General features: G+C 42.4%; 1 protein-coding gene across 3 annotated transcripts in view; it reads left to right on the top strand.

Annotated features, from left to right (window-relative positions):
- Positions 1-24,375, top strand: part of mctp1a (multiple C2 domains, transmembrane 1a) — a 170,541-nt gene that overhangs the window by 127,534 nt on the left and 18,632 nt on the right. For 2 of the 3 annotated variants that reach the window (XM_034540700.1, XM_034540699.1), the window contains exons 16-18: positions 6,687-6,803; positions 17,508-17,564; positions 23,273-23,371. In XM_034540700.1, coding sequence (XP_034396591.1) covers positions 6,687-6,803; positions 17,508-17,564; positions 23,273-23,371 — 273 coding nt within the window. The remainder of the gene's footprint in view (positions 1-6,686; positions 6,804-17,507; positions 17,565-23,272; positions 23,372-24,375) is intronic. The other variant, XM_034540701.1, reaches the window with a different exon arrangement.

Genomic DNA, 24,375 nt, shown 5'->3' with positions numbered 1-24,375 from the left:
TTACCATGAGGGCACTCAGTGTCTCCACAGCAGCATTAGACATTAGCAGCATTTGGCTGTCTGACACCAGTTTCATCTCTGCAGAGACTGAAAGTGTGTATGTGTGTGTGTGTGTTTGTACAGCAGGTCACAGTGTCATCACAAGACATGGGTCAGAAGAGACATAGTATTGATCAGTTAACATTTTCCCTCTGTGTGTGTGTGCACGCACGCTCATGTCTGAGCCTGGCGTGTGTGTGTATGTCTGAATTTTCTCTCATGTAAGGCTGAACTGGGCATAGACCCCCCCCCTTATCTTTTAGAAATAAATGAAAATGTCAGACAAAAAAAATGTCAAGGAATTGACCGAAAAAAACAAGGTCACCTCTGAATTGCCAATCTACATACTGAATAGAGGTGGATGCAGCCTTGGGTAGCGCAGCCTCCGTGCCAACACACACATGCACATGCCTTGTACAGCCCTTTTTGAAAACAGTGTATAGCACACCCATTTCTGAGTAACAGTGCCAACTATTCATATTCTCATTGTACTCTTTTCAATTCAGAGTATTCAGCTGACGATAAAGAATATATCTGGGCCAAGGACGTAGCATCTTATAGTTTATAGAAAGTCTGAAATGTAGGTGTCATTGTGCCCCCCTCTCGCTCTTTTGGGAGTCTGTTATCGTAGGAGTGTGCACTTAGCTAAAAGCATCAGAGTATTTAGGGCCTCTCTCTCTACACAGGTACTCCCTCCCTCCCCATACATTTCTTCATCCCTCTTTCATTTCTGCCTCACTTTAAGGAGGCCTCTTAATCACTTCGCTCATCTCTTTAAGTGGGTTTTTATGGGGGGCCATCTGGCCAAGGTGGTGTGTTCATGAAGGTGTACGGCTGTGTGTGATTATGGGCATGTGTGTCTGTTCACATGTGCACTTGTGTTTCTGTCTGGCTGTCTTTTTAGACAGATGTTACACTTAACTTTCCAACACGGCTGTAGCTACGGAGGTGACGTTGTGGGCAATTCAACCCCTAAACTTACGAATGTGTGAACTTCTTAACTGTTAAGTAAGCCTGAGGGGGGTTTAAGTTTAGTATTTTGTGAATGCAATGGTACATCAAAATGCAGTGGTCATACCGCGTCACTTCAAAACATTCCCTCCCTTAAAACGCAAAACATGTTCTTCATGGTCTCTTACTCTGTCTTCTGCCCAATTCTAATATGCCAGCCGCATGTACACATCGCCCATTAGTGCCAGCTGTGATAAGTGTGTATGTTGTGTGTGTTTTGTGTGCATGTGAGAGAAAGAGAGATATTGCATAGTCTCACATGCAGCCTTTCTCTCTCTCACACCCACACTGCTGTCACCCACCCATCCCGACAGTGAATCAGCCACCATGGCAGCTTTGCCTGAGGCGTTGGCACAATGGACGGGACTGGAGTTACCTCCTGTCCTGCATGATGGGCGGTGCGTGTGTGTGTATGTGTGTGTGTGTGTGTTTGTGTGTCTGTGTGTGTGCGTGCATGTCAGTCTTGGTGTCTCCGTCTCCTTGTCTCTGGGTTAAGCGTCTGCTTCCTCTCGCCACACCTGCAAGCTGAGTGTCTCTCCCTTCTATCTCTCCATCCATCCCTGTTCCTTTTTTATCTCTACCTCCCCTCCTCTCCCTTTCCCTTCTCTCCCAGAGAGTTCAGGCCATTGTGGGGCTGAGCGGTGTTGGGTTCTCTTCTCCTGCTGCTGCCAGCTATCCCCACGGCCCTTGCAAGACAAGGCTGTTATTGCCCCAGGGACCGCGGGCCTCAGCAGCTCTTCCTCCAAACAAATTTGCTGTAACTTTATCTGCAATTGGGCTCTGAATTGGGAGCAAATAGAGGCAGCTTTGTGAAGCTCGGGGAAGGGCGAGGGCAGCGAGCTGGGGGTTGTTGGGGAGGCAGGGGAAATGATACTGGGCTCTTTTATGTCAGGCAAAGTAGGACTCTTATCAGGAAGAGAGCCCAGACAAGGGAGCTACTTCTAGAGGAAACTGGAGCACCTATCACCTGCTTTGCATTTAGATAAAAATTCACCCTGCTGAAATAAAAAAAGCGAAAAAAAAGCAAAGACAGGTACAGAAGCAACTATTCGAGTGTGTGTGTGTGTGTGTGTGTGTGTGTTTGCACATGCCTGGCTGGCAGTTTGATACACATACACACACACACACACACAGTGCAGACACCATAGCAGTCAGTGGTACACACCACTCCAGGTCCCTTTAAATTGCTCCTTTGACTCCTCTTCAAAGAACCTGTCTAACTTTTAAAAGTTTTAACGTCGGGAGTTCGTCTTTGCCCACAGCAAGGGACAGCTTTGAAAGATATACTTTTACATTTTACTGCTCTCCTGATTTGCAAAAATGAATGATAGTTGAAATATAGTGGCATGACTAACAGAGAATACCAAGTCAGAGTTTAATCACCAGAGATAAAGACTCAACAGAAAGTGGGTGAGGCCTTTTGTTGAGACGTCAGGGACTCGGCATTCTTTCTTCTTATAGTACCCCGTGTGCAGTTTCATTCCTGTGGCCATAAAATGGTGGATGCTTTGTTTTAATGTTTTCATGTTACTACAAAATGATTGGCTTTGACACATTAGGCTTCGTCATTCAGGCTGCTTTTTTATCGGATGAACAGCATTAATTGTGCTGCAGATCTATGTTCTGCAGGAGTACAGCAGGGGGCAGGCTAGCACCACTGAATGATGGGTCGGCTTTTCACAAACAGGACACAGACTCCCTCCCTTTGCCTCGAACTTAACAGGACTTCGAGTTGCTATCTGGCAACACTTTGTGCCAGCATGGAAATTGATGTAAGAGAGATAAAGGGGAACTCTGAAATCCAAACTTCAGTTTCACTCCACTGAGACAGAGCAGGGGGAAAGTTAGCCTGGTGTGTGGTTAATGTAAGCCAAAGTACTGAATATTACCCTCCCACAGTGCCGCGGCTCACAGCCGTAAGGACGCGGGCTGTGTTTTGAAACAAATAATGCAAGATACAACTCTCAACCCGCCGCAATGATGGCTTGAATAAATCATTTGGACTTCTCTATTTTGTTAACATTTTAAATATATTTTCATGTGTTCAGGGGATTTCTCAATATTAAGAGAAAGCAGAAAAGATAATAACGGTGCTAAAATTCAACTACACAGACTTGTCAGAATGAATTATTGTGCTGTTTCTGCGTATTGGGGATTTAGCCAAAACATTACAAATTGTACTGCCATGGTTTTACTTTGTTCAACTTTGTGATTGTCTATTTAATTATACATCTCATTTGAAATTCAGCTTTTGCTTAGATGTGAAGTTTGCCCAGTTCAATTGCAGCCTTTAAATATATTTGAAATGTTTTGCAGATTTGTCAGTGGGAAATATTGTTTTACTATGTTTTATGACAATTAAATAGTTATATTCTTAGAAATGTTAGTGCATTTCTCCAAAGACTTGTTAAAGAACAAGTAATTTAAAAAGAAATAATGATAGTTTTTTATGACTAAATAGATTGCTGTTTAAAGGGTAAATTGCTGAAGTGTAGAAATATCTGTTCTAGAAAGAAAAACTAAACTCACTCATAAAATGCATATTTACCCCCGGTTCTTTGTAGTTCCAGCTGATTTTTAATACAAAGGAAAAATATATAAAAATATTTTGTTTCAGTAACAAATAGAATATAAACTTATTTACATGCTCTCAAAACTAAATTAGAGAGTTTGCATTATTTGAATAACATAAAAGTACATATAAAGAGAAAGATAACGTAACGTGTTTCTATAAATATTTTTAACATTAACACAGAGGTAAGAATTCCGCAGTATGAAGCGAAAATAGGGCATGGTTTATGTTCAGATACCATGATCCATCACCGACCACTACATACAGTACATGTGTCTATGGCCACACAGTCGTCTACAAATTGTTCCCGTCAACTACATCTGGAGCTTCCTTTCGCATTCCCCCGTCTTCTTTAATCGTTGTGTTTTCCCCATGCCTCTCTCTGGTCGCTGACATCCACAGCAGGCACCTTCCCACTCCCTCTTCCCCAGGCGAAGAGCTTGCTATCTGGTGTTGCAAGCAATGGGGGGGGGGGGGGGGGGGGGGGGGGGGGGGGGGGTCGCCTAGTCCTGGTGGAAAGGTCCAGGCACTGCAGGGCCCCCATTACCCAGCCGGGGGGCACGGAGACGGAGCAGGGCTGGCCACTGCTGAGCCTGGGTGTCCGGTTCCTCTAGCTGCCAGTCAAAACTTCGCCCTCAGCTACTATAACCAAATAGAGGAGGAATGAAGGGGGGACGGCAGGTTAAACAACCTCAGGCAAATGGAGAAGAAAGCAATATTTTTTTCAAACATAAAAGAGAGTATTAAGTTTTCATATAAGCATCAAGACCGAGAGGAGTCATGTATTTGTTGTGTTGTAATGATACAATGACCGATTAGAGAACCAGGCACTAAAAATATTTACCGTACAATATATACCTACTGTACAGTATATTTATAGCAGGAGCATGGTGTGTATCTGCTTGACTTTTTTTTTGTAAGTGTGCAGGTATTTATAGCTTCTACCAGAATAGGTTTAAGACAAGTGAGCTCCTTTGTTTGTTTGACTGAAGACATGTTTGCTCCTCTTTTGCACAGATTATTTCAGTGTTTATCAGTGTTACAGATTTGTGAATTATACTAATTTGTAAGAACATGGATTTTTTTAGAATGGTTACATTCGAAAAAATATATGTCAGCATGTGTTGGTCTTAATGCAAGTTTCTGTTGTTGAGCTTACACGGTCCTAACATCTTTTTCTTCTGTGTGAAGGGAAATGGTTGTTTTGCTTATTTGTATACAAATATGAATTATTGAATATTATTCAAAATTCTTGCCAATTCTCCTACACAGTTGTATCAGAGAGACTCTTTGGATGTGAGAAAGTGAAGTTGAGCCTGAGAGAGACGGAAAAAGATTTAAATCCTTCTGGGAGATTTGTTGCACCAAGGCCACTCAGGTTTATTAGAAAAACACATTGAGCTTTGAGCATTATGCAAATGTTCTGGACATTTCAAATGTGTAATTTATGTCTGTTTTTGCTTCGTATACACTGTTAGTTCATTTTAGATTAAGTTGTTGTTTTATTCAAAAGTTTTTTATGTGAAATGTGGAAAAGTTAAGAAAATGTTTTTTATTGTGCGATTGGGAAGAGTTGTTTTCGTTGCTATTCAGACGCGTGTGTGTGGGTGTGTGTGTGTGTGTGTGTGAGAAAGGAAATGGAAACACAGACTGCACAGTGCGAGTGTGTGTGTCTGCAGTTTAGTGTTCGACTCGCTCTACTACAGTAACCGCAGAACTGCATACACACTCTTGAGGGGCTGTTGAACCTCATATTCACATTAACCTTGGACTGTAAACACAATGAAGAGAGCTTGTTTGTCATTCTCCCCTCTCTCTTTACCATCTATTTCCACACATACACACACACACACACACAACACACACACACACGCATACACACACACCCGCCACAATTTAATTGTTTACAAGTTTTCTTTCGCTTGTTGAGAAAAACAGGATAGATCATAATTGGTACACAGACCAATACATCTGTTATGTACAGTAATAGTCTGCATTTCACTTCTCTTAAAGTGTCCCATCAAAACTGACAGTTAAACATGGATGCATTTTAATACAGAGAGTACTTTAAGTCCTCTTTGCTCATATTTGAAGTAATAGATTTCTGGTACTTGAATTTGATAACGATGTTTTGCTAGAAAAATATTAGGCATGGTTGCATTTCTCAGCATTTGTTATAATTGCTGTTGAAGTCAATCATGAAAAATCTCTGTATACATATAAATACAATTATTAGGAAAGAAAACAAATGTCTTCAATTTCTCTCTTATAGATTATATTCCACCAACATTTCTTCCAGCTTAACTTTTTGAAACTGTTGTCATAAAATAACACGCTTCCATCATTAGCAATTTCACTTTCCCACATATATCTTGTCCCCAGCACCGCAATAATCTGTTGTCGGAGGTTAAGGAGCTCTGCCAAAACCAAAATACAAGGTTTTAGGAAAGGTTAATTTTCAGATGGTTCTTTTCTTGTTTGGTGATGAGAGGGGATGTATAGAGGTTATGGAATTGGCAGATGGGTGCAGAGAAGGTTAGAGATGGGGCATAAGAGTCTTTTGGGGTAGAGGAGAGGGTATTCGGGCTGGAGTGACAGGGTTAGGGACAGGGGGTGTGGGGTGTGTGAGGTCAGATACTGCAGTTTGGGGTTGAGTATGGAAGGGTCAGCTTTGACGGGCTGCAGCCTCTGGGGTGATTGGCATGGAGGAAAGAGGCTCTGGCGGCTTGTACTCATCCTCCTCATCATCCTCCTCCTCAGCTGGAGGCCCAGAATGCTTTGAGGGTCAGGGTGTTGAACCTAGGCTTACCGACACCAGGCCTGTACCTTTGTTAAAGCCCAGTCTTATTTTTACGCTTTGTTCCACGGTGGTTATGATTCTGCATATGAATGCATTCAAATGCATCGTTTCCAATCGCACACATGGTCGGCGTACGTTCTCAGGAGTTTGCCTCACGGGGGTCAATATGGGGTCTTGAAAGGATACACCCTTAGCCCACACTGTTCTCACTTTTTGTTACCACTTTTCTTTTGCTGATGGTTTTGTCTTTTTGTCTTTTTTCAGCTTTTTGTCATCGTTGTTTGGAACTTTGAACTCTATATGATTCCTCTGGCTTTGCTTCTGCCTTTGGCCTGGAACTACATCCTCATTGCATCGGGGAAGGATACCAGGCAAGATGTGGTGAGTAACCCAACAGCTTCTTGATATCCCTCTCTTTCATGTTACTTTAAAAGCCACTTTCCACACACAATGCCGTGTTAAAACTTGTGACACCATTGTTTTTATACGCTTATTTATTAACAACATTATTCACATTTCCATGCATTTCATTCCTTCGATAGACATAATACATGCAATTCATATTTGTGCAGTTAAAGATGTGACAGGTGATTATGATCAGTATAGATATACAGGTGTGTTATAAAGCATCAAGATGAGCGTAATATCAACTCATTTAAAATGTATCTTTTGATTAAGCTGCACAAACTTTGGTCAAAATTAGAATTTAATGTGAAAAAATCTCTGGTGAATTTTTTAAGATAAAAAAAACCCTCCATCTGTCCCTTGAGCAGCTGCATTCTCAGTACAATATCGCATTTCTCACTTTGCCTTTTTTGAGGAAGAGGGAGAAATAATAGGCTGTCACCTTGAGCTACGTTACGCCACTTACTAGGTAGTATATTTATTTAATTCATATATTTTTTGTATCTCTTATACCAATTAAATGATGTCAAAGCAATGTCATGGAGAAACAGACATGTTTTAATCATGGCCAGGCACATTTGGAGAGTAGAGAGTGAAAACGAGAGAGAGAGAGAGCTGGACTATAGTATGAGCGTGAACAATGAAGTGATTAATTTTAATAAGTGCCTTTTTCAACAGACCTCAGATTTACTTGCAGTATCTTGCCTTCTATATGTGTATATTTATCTCTTCATAAGGATTCTTTGGGTTGGATTGGATTTGGAAGAGATATTCAGTCATTATGATGAACCAAATCTCATTGCTTTGTGTCATTGTAATATTACACATAAAAATGGAATTAGATGTGAACTGCACATAACTTACAACCCAGATTTATTCGCATCAGTCATCCAAAGCTAAGCTTCTCTATTTATAAGCCTCTTTTTCCATATTTGTTAATTTGAAAAGTTGACAATAAAATCAGCAAAAGACAGCCCTATGAGACAGATACAAGCCATCTCTTACTTCAGTCTCAATAACCTAGTCGTTACAACCGTAGTTTCTGATACATACTGGAATTTAGTTCAGTATTTTAACTGGATATATTAAATTAAGTCAATAATTAAAGGATTGCAATCTCAAGTAGGTTGTTGACAAAATAAATCATGTTCTAAATTTGTGAATAAGACATGAATTTCAGAGGATATCTTTCTTCACCTGTAGAATGGCGACATTGCTTGACAAAAAAGAATCACACATGCCTTAAGACAAAACCCAGCATGAGGATTTGTCCCCCCCACCTGCTGCTTGTATTTATCCAGACCTAATGATATTCTTTTCCCATGCACTTCCTAATTACAAAAGAGGTAACAAAGGTTACATATTCTCTTAATGTGCCACTCACTTCACATACGAGTATGTACATGTAACTCCCACTTCATGCAGAATTGCTTTTTTCTCCTCTGTGAAAGGAGCTATTGTTCTCAAGTACCTCAGGAATTGGTTGGAAGCATTAAGACCTGTCGATAGTGTTGATACTCATAAGACAAGTGCCTTTTAAAACAGCAATGCTGTTTCTGCTAAGCTCTACGAAGTTTCCCTGGGCTCAGAGACGAGAGAACATAATGAACACTGATTACTGTACTGACATAGGATCTTTTAGTTTAACTCTTTTTATGTCTAATACTGTCTTCGAAACATCACACCACTGTCATTTTGTTTGAAATGTACTTCTACACACTTCAAAAGCTGAAGAGTGTTTTTTTCTTCTGAAGGTTGCTTCAACATCATCATCATCTTCATAGTTGGTTTGAGAGTTTGGGGTTGAATAGATCACCAAGGCCTGGCATATTCTTTTTTTAGCCATGAGAGCACTCCTGCAAAAGTTTCAAATCTGACCTTCTTTCAGTTGAATGTCTCCAATTTCTTATATATGAGCACAATCAGCAATTACTTTGAGTGAGTGTTGTGTGTACTTTTTACATTTGGACAGCCTCGATATGTGTGGAGTGGAGGGTCAGAGCTGCTATTGACTAGTGGAGAGTTCGGGCTGGTGGTGAGATAGTCAGAAGGAAATATGCGATGTATACTGCTATCCTGTTCCCTGGCACTACGTAAGTGAATGCACAGCTGTGTGCATGATGCATTAATACTGCATATTTTGTGTGTCATTTTGGTGGTCTTCTGCTGCCTGATGTAGTCTGATATGTTCCAAGATTATTCCAAGGTTATGATTCAGGCATAACCAAAAGTGTAGAAACACAGCTGCATGTGTGTCACTCCAGGTGTGAGTTTGAATTGTATTTCCACGTGTGTGGGAAAACATTGTGTGTACAGAGAGGGTACAGTTCTCTGTGTGTGTCTGTGTGAAAAAACATGTGCATGCATGGCCATCTACTTTGTGTATGAGCAAGTATGTGTGCGTATGCATGAGTGTGTGCAGATATTCTTTGCAGCGATATAGCCGATGAAAGTGGGATTAATTGTCAAAGATTAGCACCGTTGATGCTCCTTTTCTTGCTGCTGTGACAGTCGTCGTCTTGGCGCTGCAATCTCACTGTCTCAGGATTGGTGAATGCGATGAACCCTCTCTCCTTGCTCCGATATCATCTTTCTGCCTCTCTCAGTTGTGATATTACTATCTTTAGTCAAACTTGAACACCTATAGATAAAGTAACTTGCGATTGGTGAAAGCATTAATTATTTTAAGGCATTTGTTTGCAAATGCTGTACACACAGACACACACACACACACACACACACACACATTCAGATGCAACTATCCCCCGAGTCCTGTCCCTGTTTGTTTTCAGAGTTTTCCAATCTCCGTCAGTGCAGGGGGGAAGTGGGTACAGAGAGTGCATAAAGTATCTGCGTTCTTCACTTCCTCTCCCGGTCCCCTGGATTCCTCTTCATAGTCTTTATCAAGCTGAAGTCACTGTTTCCCTCTCGCTCTTGGCAGAAAACAGAGAAGAATAGAAAAGAAAACAAGGGAAAAGGCTTTCTAATTACATTAAACAACACACCAAATTAAAGCATTGTGCTGTGCTGAGCAAGGGTCAGCATCCGGAGCGCTGCGGTTTTCCAGCAGTCTGGGGTGAGGGTAATGCCAAAGGAATCTCTGCTGAACTCACTCTGAGAGAGAGAGAGAGAGAGAGAGCGGATAGGGTGGGGGGAAAAAAGTGCAAAAGAAAAAAAAAGTATACGCTTGAGTACAGACTTCCTAATGAACTGAGGGGCCTTGCTTCATCTGATGGGTTCAATGTGAGGACCCTTCTCTGATTTTTACACCGCAACCACAGTCCATAGCCCCGTCTATAGCAAATACACAAACACAGTGTTTCTCTACACGCTGTAATTCACCACTCAGGGTCACTGAATGTTGTGGTTACATGCTGCTTTGCAAACAGATCTCGGATCAGCGCTCCTTACCCTCGCCCCAACCTTGACCAGTACCTGCTAAGCAGTCGAAGCATCCTCAGAACAGCGATTAAAGGAGGCGATGCACCAGCAAGGTCGCCGACCTCCTCTCTCATCATGTAGCACTCTGACCTGTGAACACTGACTCTTCAACGCTGTTAGCTGACCTGTGCCTCATACTGTACCATGCTCCCTGAAGCAAACAAACAAACAAAAATAACCTTTTATGCTTAGGTCCTTCCCATCTTTCTGCATTTGTATTGAGTCCCCTATTGTTGGGAGGTGGAGGACAACTTAAATGACATGACCCCCTCCATTTCTATCTTGTTTGAAAATCTCTAACAATTTGGGTCTTAGATCCATCCCAAGCCAGTAGGCTGGGCTCGGTGAACCAGAGGACAGGCAGCTCGGCAGGAAAAGAAAAGAGCTGCAAGGCATGTGTGGATGAATGTCTGCATGTTTTCATAGCAGTGTGTCGTATTCATATATCTGCCTGCTTCCATGATGCACAATGACATGAGTGAGCAGAGACACATCCCAATAGAAATCATTCCACGGTGTTCTGTTGGCCCAGAAAGGTCCTTACCAGATGTTATGAAGGTGTTCATTTTAGTGCTGGCTGGAGTAGAGGGCACATACGGAACACGGTGATATCTCTCTCTATCACGGGATAATTAGGCCTTGTTACACTGGAGGACCTCCATCTTTAGCCCATGCTTTAGACCAGGGCTGGGCAAACTACGGCCCGCAGACCGTATACGGCACGTTGGGCTTTTTAATCCGGCCCGCCGGATAATGATTTATAAATATTATGAATTATAATTATTATAAATTATAGTAAAGACCGCTGTAACGCTTCTCCGTTCCCGACTTGAGTTTCCCGAAGCACAATGATGGCAACAGACTAGCATCAATGTTTCTTAATGCTTATTGCTGGTCTGTTGCCGTCATCGTGCTTCGGGAAACTCAAGTTGGGAACGGAGAAGCGTTACAGCGGTCTTTACGTGCCATGCTTTCTGCTGGCGTGTCAGGCTGCGATTCCAGCCTGCTGCTCTCTGCGCTACTGACTTCCACCCCCAGGCAAGCTCGCCACGCTTCTTTTTTTACGATTACCGTAATGTACCGCATACCACTGGAAAGCGCCGCTTCTTAGTGTTCAGAATCCTTTGGAATTACGTCGTAAAGCGTTACCTTTTGAAGAGTTCCGGTAATTTGAATTTGGCATGTCACTTTCTGTCGCCGGAGACGGGGTTCGTACTACAAGAGTTTTAGAGTTGTAAAATTAACTAACAGCTGCATCCAGAGTATTTGGATGCAGGAATAACGAACGCACATCAAACCCCACGGGACTGCACCGCCCCGGACCAACAACACTGTTCCACTGGAACGGTTTCTTTACTTTTTAGTTATTGGCTTTTACTTGTAATTCATCTTGGTTCACACAAACACTCTCCATCCAGCTGATACTGTCTGTCAAATTTTTAAATTCATTGTGGTCCCTGAGCCAACAAGTTTGCCCACCCCTGCTTTAGACCATTACATAGATTCACCAACCCATTACAGAAGAGAAGACTTTAATGGCCTGAAGATACTTCACACTTGCAAACAACTTTCAACCCATTCCACATTCCAGAAAAAACATGAACATTAATCTCTCCAAATTCCTTAATTTAGAATAAAATAATTGACGAATATTGTTATTTTACATTTGTTTGAATCCATGTAGTTCTACTTGATATTGTTTTATATTTTCTTTCCTGTGCAGCACTCTGTGTGTCTGCAGTATATTATTCATAAAAAAAGAAAAATGAATCTGGTTTATTTCCAAGACAGTAATAATGTCTGATTTTATTGTAACATGGTATCATTTCTAAAACAAGACATTTTTATCTATTCTATTTTCTCCCTTATTTTGCATCTTAAAAACATTCGGTGCCTTGACATATGCCCTCATTAAGAGCCACACACAACACAGGTAGAGAGTAGGAAAGCTAGAAGGAAAAGAGGAAACACTGCCTATTATACCGCAACTCTTCCAAAAAGTAACATCTCCACTTTTTCCCTATAAAACCACAACTCTGGAAAGAAAAGGAGATGGAGTGGGAGCAGGAGACAGAAAAAGACAGAGAGGCATTCAGAGAGATGGAGGCAGAGGAAAACAGCGGTGGATGGCAGGCACTCCTCAGTGCGGAGTCAGACATGGCAGTTGGTGACAGGTGACAAAATCAAAAGGTCATGTCACTTTTAACTGGGAGCGTCTGTGCCCCACTGATTTCCCCCGTGCCGCCCCGGCATCACCGCAGTCTTCTCTGCTCCTCTTGCTGCCTCTCTGTCGCTGCTAAACTGGCAGATAGGATGGCAGGCTGGCAGGCAGAAAGACAGGCGACGGGCATAGTTTGAAGCGGGACGGGAGCATCGGGAGCATGAGGAATGCCACTGCAGAATCCTCCCAGCTTCCCTTTTCATCATGTTGTCTCTCTTTCTCTTCCTTTCCTTCCGTTTGTCTAACTCCCTTCATCACACTGAACCTTTGTAACTGTCTGTGCTCTTTGCTAACAACGTCAGCGGCTCAGGGTGTCTGCCTCAGTGCTTGTTGATGTTTTCTCCATACAGTACACCCGCTGTAGCTTAGTTTAAACCTTGAGCTTAAGCGTACAGATGTGTGTCTGTTTGTGTGGAATAGATTGCACATCAAGTATGTATCACCTCTAGCCCTCTTTTCCACAAGTGAGTAGAAGAAACAATGAGACAAGACGGCATCATCCGTCTGAGAAGGACAAACATCTTATCACTGCATTTACTCATGTAAAATGGTGCTTTCCTCTTGATAGCTGCTGAATCCCTGACTAAACATCCTTGCTGATTTGTCAGCAAATAAGCAATAAGACATATGCATTGTGTGAGCCATGCTCACATTACTATCCCGGAACTCAATCTTCTCCAACGCTCACAGATTTGGTGTTGCTTTCATGAATATGGAGCCGGCTTTCTCACGCCCACCCCCAGCCTCCAGCTCCGGTAGCACCCCGGCCTCACCCCTCTCTTGCCCCCTGCTGGGTGAGCCCTGGCTGGGGCAGTGCAGATGGAAGGGCCCCCCTCTGAGGGCCACGGCTCTGACAGCTTGTGAAGGGCCCGCGTGGGTCAGCCAGACCCAGCCAGCAGCCCTTATCAGACGCACAGCCCTCCCCCAGTCTGCAGAAACTGTGGTGTAGGCAATATGCACACACACACACACACACACACACACACACATGGACAGTGCATACCAAGTAGGGCCTTGAGATCCCCCAGCCAGCCCGTCAGCCAAACCTCAGCAGCTGGAGAGGTTAAAACCCCCTCTCGTATCAAAGAGGAAGAGCAGCAGGAGGGTAGAAGGAGGAAGGGACGGAGGAATGGGAGAAAAAAGGAGGAGAAAATATATCTTCATGTTCGCTGAGATGTCTGCCTCGGCGTCAATTCCCACTGCGGCTGTCATTGGGAAGGTTAGGAGGGGATATGTTGGAACTCAGCCTTGTCAGGGAGAGAGACGGTCGAGTTTAGAGGCATTTCGGTGAAGGGGTAAAAATGATGTGGCTACTACTTCAGGTAGTAGATTTTTACTTTCCCTCTGTGGGGTGTGAGTGTCTGTGTGCACACACTTGTTTCATTGATCCAGAAAGGGTCTATCTTTTAAACTTCCATGAAAGTAGCAGCCATCTATGCAAGTAGAGTTTTTAATTTGTTTTTATTCCTGACATGTCAAGTTAAGTTTAAACCCTCCTATTAGGATATTATAGTGTAGTTATACAACTATGGATACGTATTTCTAGTTGATTAGCTAGTTTGCATTTTTTTAAATTTATTTGGACTTAAAGCTTGGAATGTATTTTCCATTCTAAACAAGGTTTATCCTTTCCCGTGGCTTTAATTACGTTGTATTACCTGGATAAGGTACAACCACACTTCTGATCCTCTAACATCAAAGTCAGACTTAACTTCGCTCGAGTTAGAGGAGTAAGGAGTTTACCTGAATAGAGATTGGTCGTTTTAAATTGAAGACACTGCAGTCCAGATAATGCTACAAATTCTGCCTTGATTTGAGTTCAGGGGCTTAGGCTCACCTTTACTATTACATTTACAGAACCATGGGACTGTCTTGTCAACAGTAGGTTATGGACCGCAAAACATCTGATTCAAACACACGCTGGGCTTTTTCGTCTCCCTTAGATCTCTCTTTACCAGACATTATTCAAAACTCAGTCCAGAAAGACTAGCATCATGCACTTCATCTGGAACAGAGAAACATTAAGGCTGAATGTAAATTAGTGCTCACAGGACAATGCAAAACATAAAAGACTCACAGTTCCAGCTTTGTAGCTGTCAAATCCCCAAATGGAGGATATTACACCAACACTTATGTGGATTGGTTGTTTGGTAATCGAAACCTCTACATACAAAGTAAATGGCATTCTTTTCAGAGTAAAAACATATAATGCACAATTCTTTTTACAGTTAATTTTAATGTACGGTAGTTCATTATCACTGTATGTATGCGGTGATTGGAAGTACAGTTAGAGAGGAAATTCAGAGTGATGTAGCAGAGCTTATGCTGGCATCTGAACCAATTCATACTTCATTTTTGCAAATCAGCTTTTTAGGCCTAAGCCACTAAGGCCAAACCGATGTATTCATACTTTCACAGTCATTTGAACTCTCAATGTCATTGTACTTTGTGTGTATTTTATATTATCACCATCTTTGTATGTATTTATGGGGCACAGTGTAATCTGTAAGAGTAGCCTGCATCATCCCAGTATCATTTGAATAGGTCTGAATATGTTAATCCCCACCTCAGTAGATATTGAATTGACTGGAGCAGCTCTGCAGGCAACGTGAGCTCTACGCGATCCTGTCGACAGCAAGGCTTTGATGCTGCCGTGCTGTAATGATAGTAATTCAAACAACATGATAATGGAGGGATAAGCAGACAAATGATATCACACACCAAACAGGTCTTAGAAAGAGCGAAAGAATGAAAGAATGAGACAAATAGAGAGAGGGGTAGAGGGAGAGAAAGAAAGATGTTTGGAATCGGCTGCACTGAGGTAATTTATATCCTCCCTTACTGAGACAGTGGCTTCAGTGCACACATTTAGCCGTGGCAATCTTCAGGGCAGATGACATGTTCCATGTCGTTTTATTTATTAATTTTACACTGTGTCTCATTGCAGGAAACATGACTTCTCTCTGTAACCAGAGGCGATAGAGGAGAGAGAGAGCGGAGAGCAGAGGGAGACAAATGACTCTATCATTCTCTCCGTCTCTCTAGGTCATGCTTCTCCAGCTAGCTCATGCTCATTCCCTTTGTTTAAAGTTTAGAGCGTGTGCCAAGCGTGCCCTGGTAAAGCCTCTGTGTGTTGGAATCCATTATGTTTGTATTTTGGCACGGGTGAAAGGATTTGGGATGAACCATGATGACTTTATAAACAGTTATAGCTCATTTGTTTGGAGTCGCCAGAAGGCTTTTATTTTACAGCCTCACGTCTACATCTTTTGCCTGGGCGAAGTGAAAGAATCCCCTCTCCGGTTTTTGTATCCTCGAGTAGTGAACACATTCTGTATCAATACAGAGGTTGTGATCCGTCAACAGTTACGCGTATTTGTCTAGACACTGATGGAGTCTCAGTGAACCGTGAATGACCAGTTCCTGTACAGTTAGACAGTGAGTTATAATTCGGGGTGTCCTGCATACATTGATGCACGACACGTCGCACTAGAGACTCTGAGCTATTGATAGAACACACAAACAAACGCACACACTCACTATTGACTCTACCCTCTCAACTCTGCTGTTCTGAACTCCTCTTTGTTTGTGTGGGAAGCCGCATTTACATAAGAGGCTTATGTCAGCCGCCACATAGTTTCCCCCCTTATTTCGATGAAAAACAAAAAAGGACAAAAGCTATTGTCTTGTTAAGTAATGATTTTTGGATTTCTCCAAACCAGTTTGTGCTGTTCTGGAGGTGGTTAGGGGGTTGTGGTGATGTCGAGGCTGGGCAATGTTCTGTTGGGGGGTTGGGGTCGGTAACGCAGCACAACAATGAGAAGGGATGAATACTGAGGTTGACAGCTGTAGGGCTTATGATATGGGTGTTTGTTTATTTAATTTGGGAGCAACAATATGACCTTGTAGCTCTGATATGTGAGTGACAGAAAGAGGGTAGATAAGAGATACAGCAGTGATCTGTGGTTTTTGCCTCATTTGCATCATCAGTCTGGACACGTGAACTTGTGTATGATCACAAAGACACCCAAATAATTCAAGTAATGTAACATTAAGCAATAATCAGTCATAGTATCACTAAACAAGCTACTCTTGTTGTTTCAGGGCTTTCCATATATGCCAAGCCATGTGTTTACTGGCTCGCTTTTGACACACAGACAGAGGCCTTAGCTGTATGCAAAGGGCTGCATTTTCAGTAAAGCCAATTTCCCACTAGATATCAATGTATCTTAATGTTTATGGAAAAATCCCATTATTGAATAGGAAAAAGTACAACTTGCATGTACCAATCTTCTATCATAGCAATGTATCTCCTATGTGATTGTGCATCATGGTATTTGGGGGCTTCAGAGCTACACCAGCTCCAGTTTCATCGGTTGTGGATCACTGAAGCACGTAGTTGCTGTTCTTTGTGACTTGCTATGTGTGCTGCAGGCTTTCTTCTTTCTTCTTTCATGGAACATCATTCTGTGAGAGGATGTGAAACGATAGATAGATGAATGTAAAGTGTTAGGAAGGCTGGCGGTAGAGGGAAGAGACGAGTGCAAAGGTTAAAGAGGTCGGATGAGACCAAGCAGAAGCAGAAACAGAAGAAGAGTTCTTGGTCTCGTCCCAATGAATGGAATGAGATCTGAATGCTTTTGTGAAATGCAATTTGAGGGGATGAATAGACTTTAATCCTCAGCCCGTTAAAATTCAATGCCAGAGCATTTGCTTACATTTACAGAAGTGTCAACACATTTGAACAATAGAATGTTTCTAAAATTAAATTCTAAATATTTCTGAAGCTTGTGACATAATAGCACACACCAATCCAGTAGTTGTTCTGTCTGCATGCTTTCCATACTCATTAACAACCCCCTGCCAGACATAAGCATAACCAATCAGCTTTAGTATGCCTCTTTGACTGTTCTAATGATGTTAACCATGTGCTAGCTGATGTGTATTTGTTCTATAGCTGTTGCATAAACATTCCTATTTCTTTCTTCTTTTTCTCTTTCCTCTGTTGCAACTGTCAGCAAGCAGTGGAGGACCTGCTTGAGGATGAGGATGAGGATTTTGACAAAGATGACAAGGTAATTATGTCTTGTGTCTGGGATGCACACACACACGTGCGTATATTTACACTGCCTCAGGAGAGGTTGACACTGCTCGATACACCGGAAACACAAACAGAAGAAAGAAATGACTCCATCTTTCCCTCCATCTCCTTCCCTGTTCAGGTATTCCCACTGCCCGAGGCACAAACACATGTACAACGATTGTACAACCTTTTAACCTTTTGAAAACGTTTCTCTGTAGATATATACACAACACATTTCTCACCTTTCCTCTTTGTGGTTTGCATTGGTCTGCTACTGCAGTTTGGCACACTCCTTATTTTTTGCTTCAGGTAACACTGTTGAATTTATGTTACGCTTGTGCTTCAGCTCTGCTTCCTGAGAACATGCGCCCACATAAAGTGCTTAGTTAGCTATTTAGGTTCACTCACTGCTCCTTTATGTCCCAGTAAAACAGCATCTGGGCTTGTCCAGACACTATCAGGTAACAACAGGTGGCTGCTTTACTGCCTCCGCTCGTTTACACTGTAGGAACAGCTACTGAAACAAATGCCACTGGATAGGATAAGGCCCCTTGTCAATGTTCTACTTGTATGGTAATTTAAATGGTACAGCTCTTTATCCAACCACTGTTTGGTTTGGTTTGGTGTGGCACATAAAACAATGTGCTGTTCGATACTCCAGTCTAATGAGACTCCTCCAGTGTCAAAATTATACCTCAAACTTTTAAGGAAATTACAAATCTTTTACTGTGAAATGAGTGAAATAGCTTCAATGAACAGTCTGGAATCTGAAATTACTTGAGCTGATACTTGATGCCTTACAGCCACACTTGTGCAATATAAAGGTGAGTAGGCTAATATGTGGTAAATTGCATGGTCTGGTTTGGTGATCTTGGTGGAGGAAAACTCTGTTTGCAATGGTAATTGTAAAGGCCTTTGACCAGGCAATATGATATGTGGAAATTATTTTTGCCTGAGGACACTCTGTATGCAGAATCTACTTATACAACTGCAACCTTGCTCCAATTCCTCCTGTTTTGAAGGGCCGTAAATGCAAGCCTGCAACAAAAGGGTTAGAAAAACACATTTATAGTGCAGATGGTCAAATAGTCATCCCACTAGTGAGTCAGCCAATCAGTCAGCCGGGCAGCCAGTTGGACGATGAGCACACAGAGATACGTGAGCATTACATCCTCTCCCACAGTGATGCAGAACCAAAGTTTCATAGCTGTGAAGTTCCAAGGCTGAAATGTACAGGGGGCACTGACTGAAGATATGCACCAAGCAACCTTGAACCTTCCTTTTTTTACCCCTTCTTTACGTCTGTCCTCCATCATTGCATTTCCCACCTCCTCTCAGGGAAAAAAATACAGGCATTTGAAAAGCGGCAGATTATATGAAATACGTTTTTGGACTTTCATATTGAAATGAGGTGCAGCAGCAGCTTTTGCGGCCTCTGTCAGATTTGGTGCCAAACTGATTATTCCACATAAGAGGGCCTTGCGCTCTGTGCTCACACAGGGCTGGGATGCTGGATAGCACAGACGCCACAAAGGCGACAATTTACCAACTCTGGCTTCATACATTTTGATCTATTGCTCCCCTCAACTGTTAGCATTTCATTTGAGCTGTAGGGAAGTTGAAAGGGGGACATTTTTCTTTTTTCCTCGCCTACATGTCTTTGCCCTCCCACTCTCCTTCTACCCATCCCTTAATCGTCCTCTTCCCTGCCTTTTTTATTTAATTATCTCTCTTTCTCTCTCTCGCGCTCTCTCGCTCTCTCTCCAACCTGTTTAAGCAGCACAAATGCATTTTCAAGGCTTAACAAATGTGTTTTTTTTTACATTGGATATGAGTTATTTTACATTGGATATGAGGTACACCTTCAAATTGTATGAGTACGTATGAAGGACGGGTCAAAGAAGGCCTCTTTTATGGCACAGACTTATAAGGGATAGAGTGAATAAAGAGAGAGAGAGAGATAGGGGGGAGAAAAAGATTAATAAATATGCCAAGGCCTCATTTTAATTGAACTTGAAGCATATGTTGCAAGTATGTACAATCCGTCCCAGATGTTTACTCCGGCCATGTGCACGGCTCTTCCCAGTGCACCACAAGGCAGCTATTAGCTGGATAACCTTTGCTCCAGAGGCTAAATGGGGTATTACATGGCCAAAAAGTAGAGCACCTGTTTTTCATTGCATGGAGGACCCCTTGCAGGCTTTTTTGCCTTGGATCCCTGCATGTGTTTTGACTTAACAGATTGTTGAGCAGACGTGAAAAGTGTCTTTCTTGTGAGCAAGCACTGATATTAGTCACTTAATCTCAATGAAAGTCCAGCATCTAGATTAATTGATGGGGACGGCTGAGTTGTTAAAAGCAGGACAGCACATGAAGGGTGAAAGAATGTTAGACACAAACTCGTTTTTTTTTTTCCTCCTCCTCTTCACTGTGTGTGTGTGTGTGTGTGTGTGTGTGTTTGTGTGTGTGTGTGTGAGAGAGAGCACTGACCTTCAACGTGGAATGTTGCTTGATTCTTATTGCCTGCACACACATAAAATATGTTAGCGGCATACTGCCCCAGCTTTCAACCTCTATTTTCAACTAAACTCATTTTAAACATAGTGGCAACTTGCAAATGTCTTTTTTCTCCTTCAAAGTACATTAGTGATCCAATACATGGATGTAAGACACAAAGCTATAGAAATTGTATACTTAAACATAACCTGTATTATATATATTATGCCTGAAAGGATCATCTTTTCTGACACATAAGCTACTTAGCCACCCATTAGGCTCTTGCCACCTTCCTAGTGGCACTTTCATTTCACTGGAAGATTAACAATGGCTCCATTCAAAGTTCCAACATAAGCCATGCGACTGAGCAGAATGACCATACCAGGACCCTGGAGCAGCAATTATCAATGTTATTAGTTACACCTGTGATTTTCTGCTATGATGTTAAAATTCTTCCATCTTTTAAATGACATAGACATGTATTCACATCTAAGTATCTATGGCTTCTTGTCACCTCAACTCACTCTACTCCCCCAAAGATATAGCACATGCATGTTGTTTTTCCTTTTATTTATATCTTACTGATTAAAAAAAAAAAAAACTGCAACCCCTAGTATGTTTTATGGACCTTTTCAGTATCTCCCAATACAGCTTGAAGTTACGTTGCGAGATTTGGACAGTGTGAGATAGGATCCTTATATTTACAAGCTACTGGCTGCAGGGGCTTCAGTGTGCAAAGTAGCCTGTGATGTCTCCTCTCACCTGTGGGCTCACTGTCCAGAGCTGTCATGAGGCAATAACCTTAAGGCTTTGCTTGGGTGTGAGTGTATGTGTGCATAAATGGGTTTGTTTCTGTTGTGAGCATCTCACTTAGTGTGTGTGTGTGTGTGTGTGTGTGCAGTGGCTCAGCTGGGGGCGGGTTGGCTGGCTTACTGGAAAAAAGGTAGAAAGAGAGAGAGAGTTTCAGAGAGAGAGAGAGAGAGAAAGAGAGAGAGGGGGGGGGGAGACAGAGACAGACTGAAGGAGTGAGGAGATTACCTTCACACGGTTGACTGGTCACTGAAGCGCTCGTGCTCCGCTCAGCTAGGCTCCACTAGCCTCAGGAGGACCTGACACAGATAAGATACACGCTGCAATCATGTCCTGCTCACGGGCTTACTGCTCTGTGCACTCCTTCTCTCTTTCTCTCTCTGTGTCTATCTATAGCTCGTACACACACACACACACACACACACACACACACACACACACACACACACACACACACACAATTCTTGAGTATTCTTATGGACCAATCCCCCAAGGCATTCTATACCATACTTTTAACCATTTTGTTTTTTTTTGGGCTTTTCATTGTTAAGCTATTAAGGCACCAGCTGATTATAGTTATGCCTTCGTGGATGAAAATACAGTTTTGAGTTAAAAAGGACAACTTGCATAACACACAATTAATAGACTTGACGGAATGCACGTCTGGTGTCATCAGCTTTATGAGTGCTATTTTAGTTTATTCCCTTTTGGAGTTCTTGATGAGTGGTTGAGCATACCTGATCCTCTGTTTCTTCATCTCTCTTGCTAAACGTCCATCTTCCTACACCACAGTATCTCTTTATGCTGGTCATATAATGTGCTGATACCACTGTTCAGCCCTCTACTCATGGTGGTAAATGGTAAATGGACTTGTACTTGTACTTGTACAGCGCTTTTTTAGTCTTCCGACCACTCAAAGTGCTTTAACACTACATGACATCATTCACCCATTCATACACTGATGGGAGGAGCTAAGGTTCAACCTGCATATCAGCAGTAACTAACATTCATACACATTCATACACCGTAGACACATTTACGGGGGCAATTTTGTAACTGGTATGTAACTCCTAAAGAGCGGCTTGCATCGGCACACATATCCAGCTCTCATCCTGCAGGCCTCACATCCATTTCATACAATATCTCTCAACTCTTATCTGTCTCTTTCTCTCCCCATCTCTGTCTCAGATAGGGTCTCTTCTTCTGTGTATCATGAAGCCTCTCTGCTCCAGTATAATGTTAAATAAGGCACACACTTTGTCCCGGTGTGAATATAGTTAAAAACAGTGCAAGTTTTTTGACTTATCTCCAGATAGCATAAAGAGCTCTGAGGCACCTTCCAAGGCCCCAGCACTCCTCTCTCAGTCCCAGTCACGGCACTGCGCAGATTGCTCAGATAGCGAGATGGCATAATGTAATTGGACTAAAGAGAGCACGGGGAATTCTATCAATTCTTTGACAACAAAAAAAAAGTGTGACAGAAATGTTGTTCTCGGGAGGCTATTGAGCTTGTAATGCAGCGGGTTGTCCTCGGGTATCGTGGGGGTTTCAACTGCTGAGGAGAATGGGAAAGAGAGGAAGAGAAAAAAGTTTGAATGTCTGTGTTCTTTTCTTCTCGCCGCCTGTGAAGGATGAAAAGCGTCACGCCATAAAAGATGCTTTTGACTTTTCCGCTTCATTTTTCTTCCCATCTCGTTTTTGTTCTTCTTCTCGTTGTTCAGCACAGACGCTGGTAGGAATTGCATTTTAATCATGTTTTGCTAATAGAGGGAGGAATGAAAACAAAAAGGAGGGGGAAAGAGGCATGGAGGGGTATTGTCTCTCTTTGCAAAATGCACTGCATTGTTTGTTTTTCCTCTTTGTCACACACAAACATCAGGTGGATCATCTCTCTCTATCTCTATTCCCCCCAGATACATATCTTATGCTTTGTATTTTTTTTCTCCTTCAATCTCTGACTCTGCCATCCTCTTAACACTTTTACTTTAACTTTGTCCTTTGTTATTTAAATTTAATGGTGTTGTTTTTGCACTTAGGGTCTTTTTCTGTACTTATGGAGAGTATACCAAAAGGTTAGATACTCACCACTGTCATTGTTGAGATTATAGACATGGGTGTTCCTTTAATTACAGCGTTGCTCCAATGGACCCAAGGAATTAAAAGCCTCATATTATTTTTATTTTTAGGTCTGTACAAAGGTGAGTACTAGAAACAAATATATATCGTGACTCCGCAGAACATTTGGTGAGAACAATGTTATTCTTAACTTCAGGCTCCATTCTTGTTATATTGGCCGAAACATAGTTGTAAAACATCCACATTTTTTTCTTTAACTCTTTCACCCTCATTTCTCTGGGTTGTAAAGAGAACATCTCATTGTAATCTATCCACAAGGACCCTAAACCAGGCCCCTGGGAGGACAGCCGTGATAAAAACCATATCCTCGAGGATATGTTGGCTTCCTGGCACTTTGAGTGGATACGAGCGATGGTGGTAAGTGGGCATGTGTGTGGCTCTGGCACGGACTCCCGATGGTGTGTGTCGCTGTCTTCTGGTTTCCTATTGAGCTCATCGTCTGTCCGACGGCCTCTGTCTGCCGTCCTGTCAGGGTTTATGTACAGTACTTGTCCCCTGTCCACGTCTCGATCAACACCCACGCACTGCACGTTTGGCCCGCAACCCAACCTCAAGGCCTCTGCCTGCTCTCCTAGGTGATGGGGGAACTAATGGGGCTCCAGCATGGAAGGCTGCTCCCGTCTTTTTGTGTGACCTCTCTGTAGCACTGTAGACCTGCTACCCTGCAAGGTACCGATGTGCAAGGGTGTTTTGCTTTGGGGTACTAAAGGGTGACATAGGGTCTTCCTTGTGGTATATTCTGTGGAGTGAGAGGGGCCATAAGGAAATACAATTCCCCTCATAGTGTGATGTTGTTGGTTTTTTTCCACCACACGAAAAAAAACGTATAATATCTTTTGTTCTCACACCTTATGACCCCTACGTCACTGATAATAAGCACCGAACAATTTCTAATGATTTTCAGAACCCTGTTGTGTATATGTGTGTGTGTATGTGTGTGCATGCGGTTGTGGGGTGATTTTAATGCGCCTGCGAGCTCTTTTTCTTAAAAGTTGCTACAGAAACAGTAAAACTATTTCATATTGCTGGAGCAAATCCCAATGCTCATTATGCCTAATGCAGCAATGTCTACTCCCCCAACGGTTATTGTTCTGAATCACATACACACAAGCGGCTGAACCAACTGAACTTTTTGACTGATGAACTATGCATCAAAGGAATACGGCGAGCACTCGTTGCACTGTAGGTGAGGAGTTCTTGTGTGCTCTCATCCACTCAAAGTTAGTCTCTTTGCGACTCTCACCAAATAGGATGTTGAAGATGGCACATACTCAGCCCTCCCAGTCTCTCATTGGACAGAATGTGGAGCACAACACTTGACAGCATTGTCGTCTGAATTTGAAAGTCAGACATGTAAGAAG

The sequence above is a fragment of the Cyclopterus lumpus genome, chromosome 9, assembly GCF_009769545.1.
Source record: "Cyclopterus lumpus isolate fCycLum1 chromosome 9, fCycLum1.pri, whole genome shotgun sequence".
Classification (NCBI taxonomy): Eukaryota; Metazoa; Chordata; class Actinopteri; order Perciformes; family Cyclopteridae; genus Cyclopterus; species Cyclopterus lumpus.
This window is presented reverse-complemented; position numbering and strand designations above follow the sequence as displayed.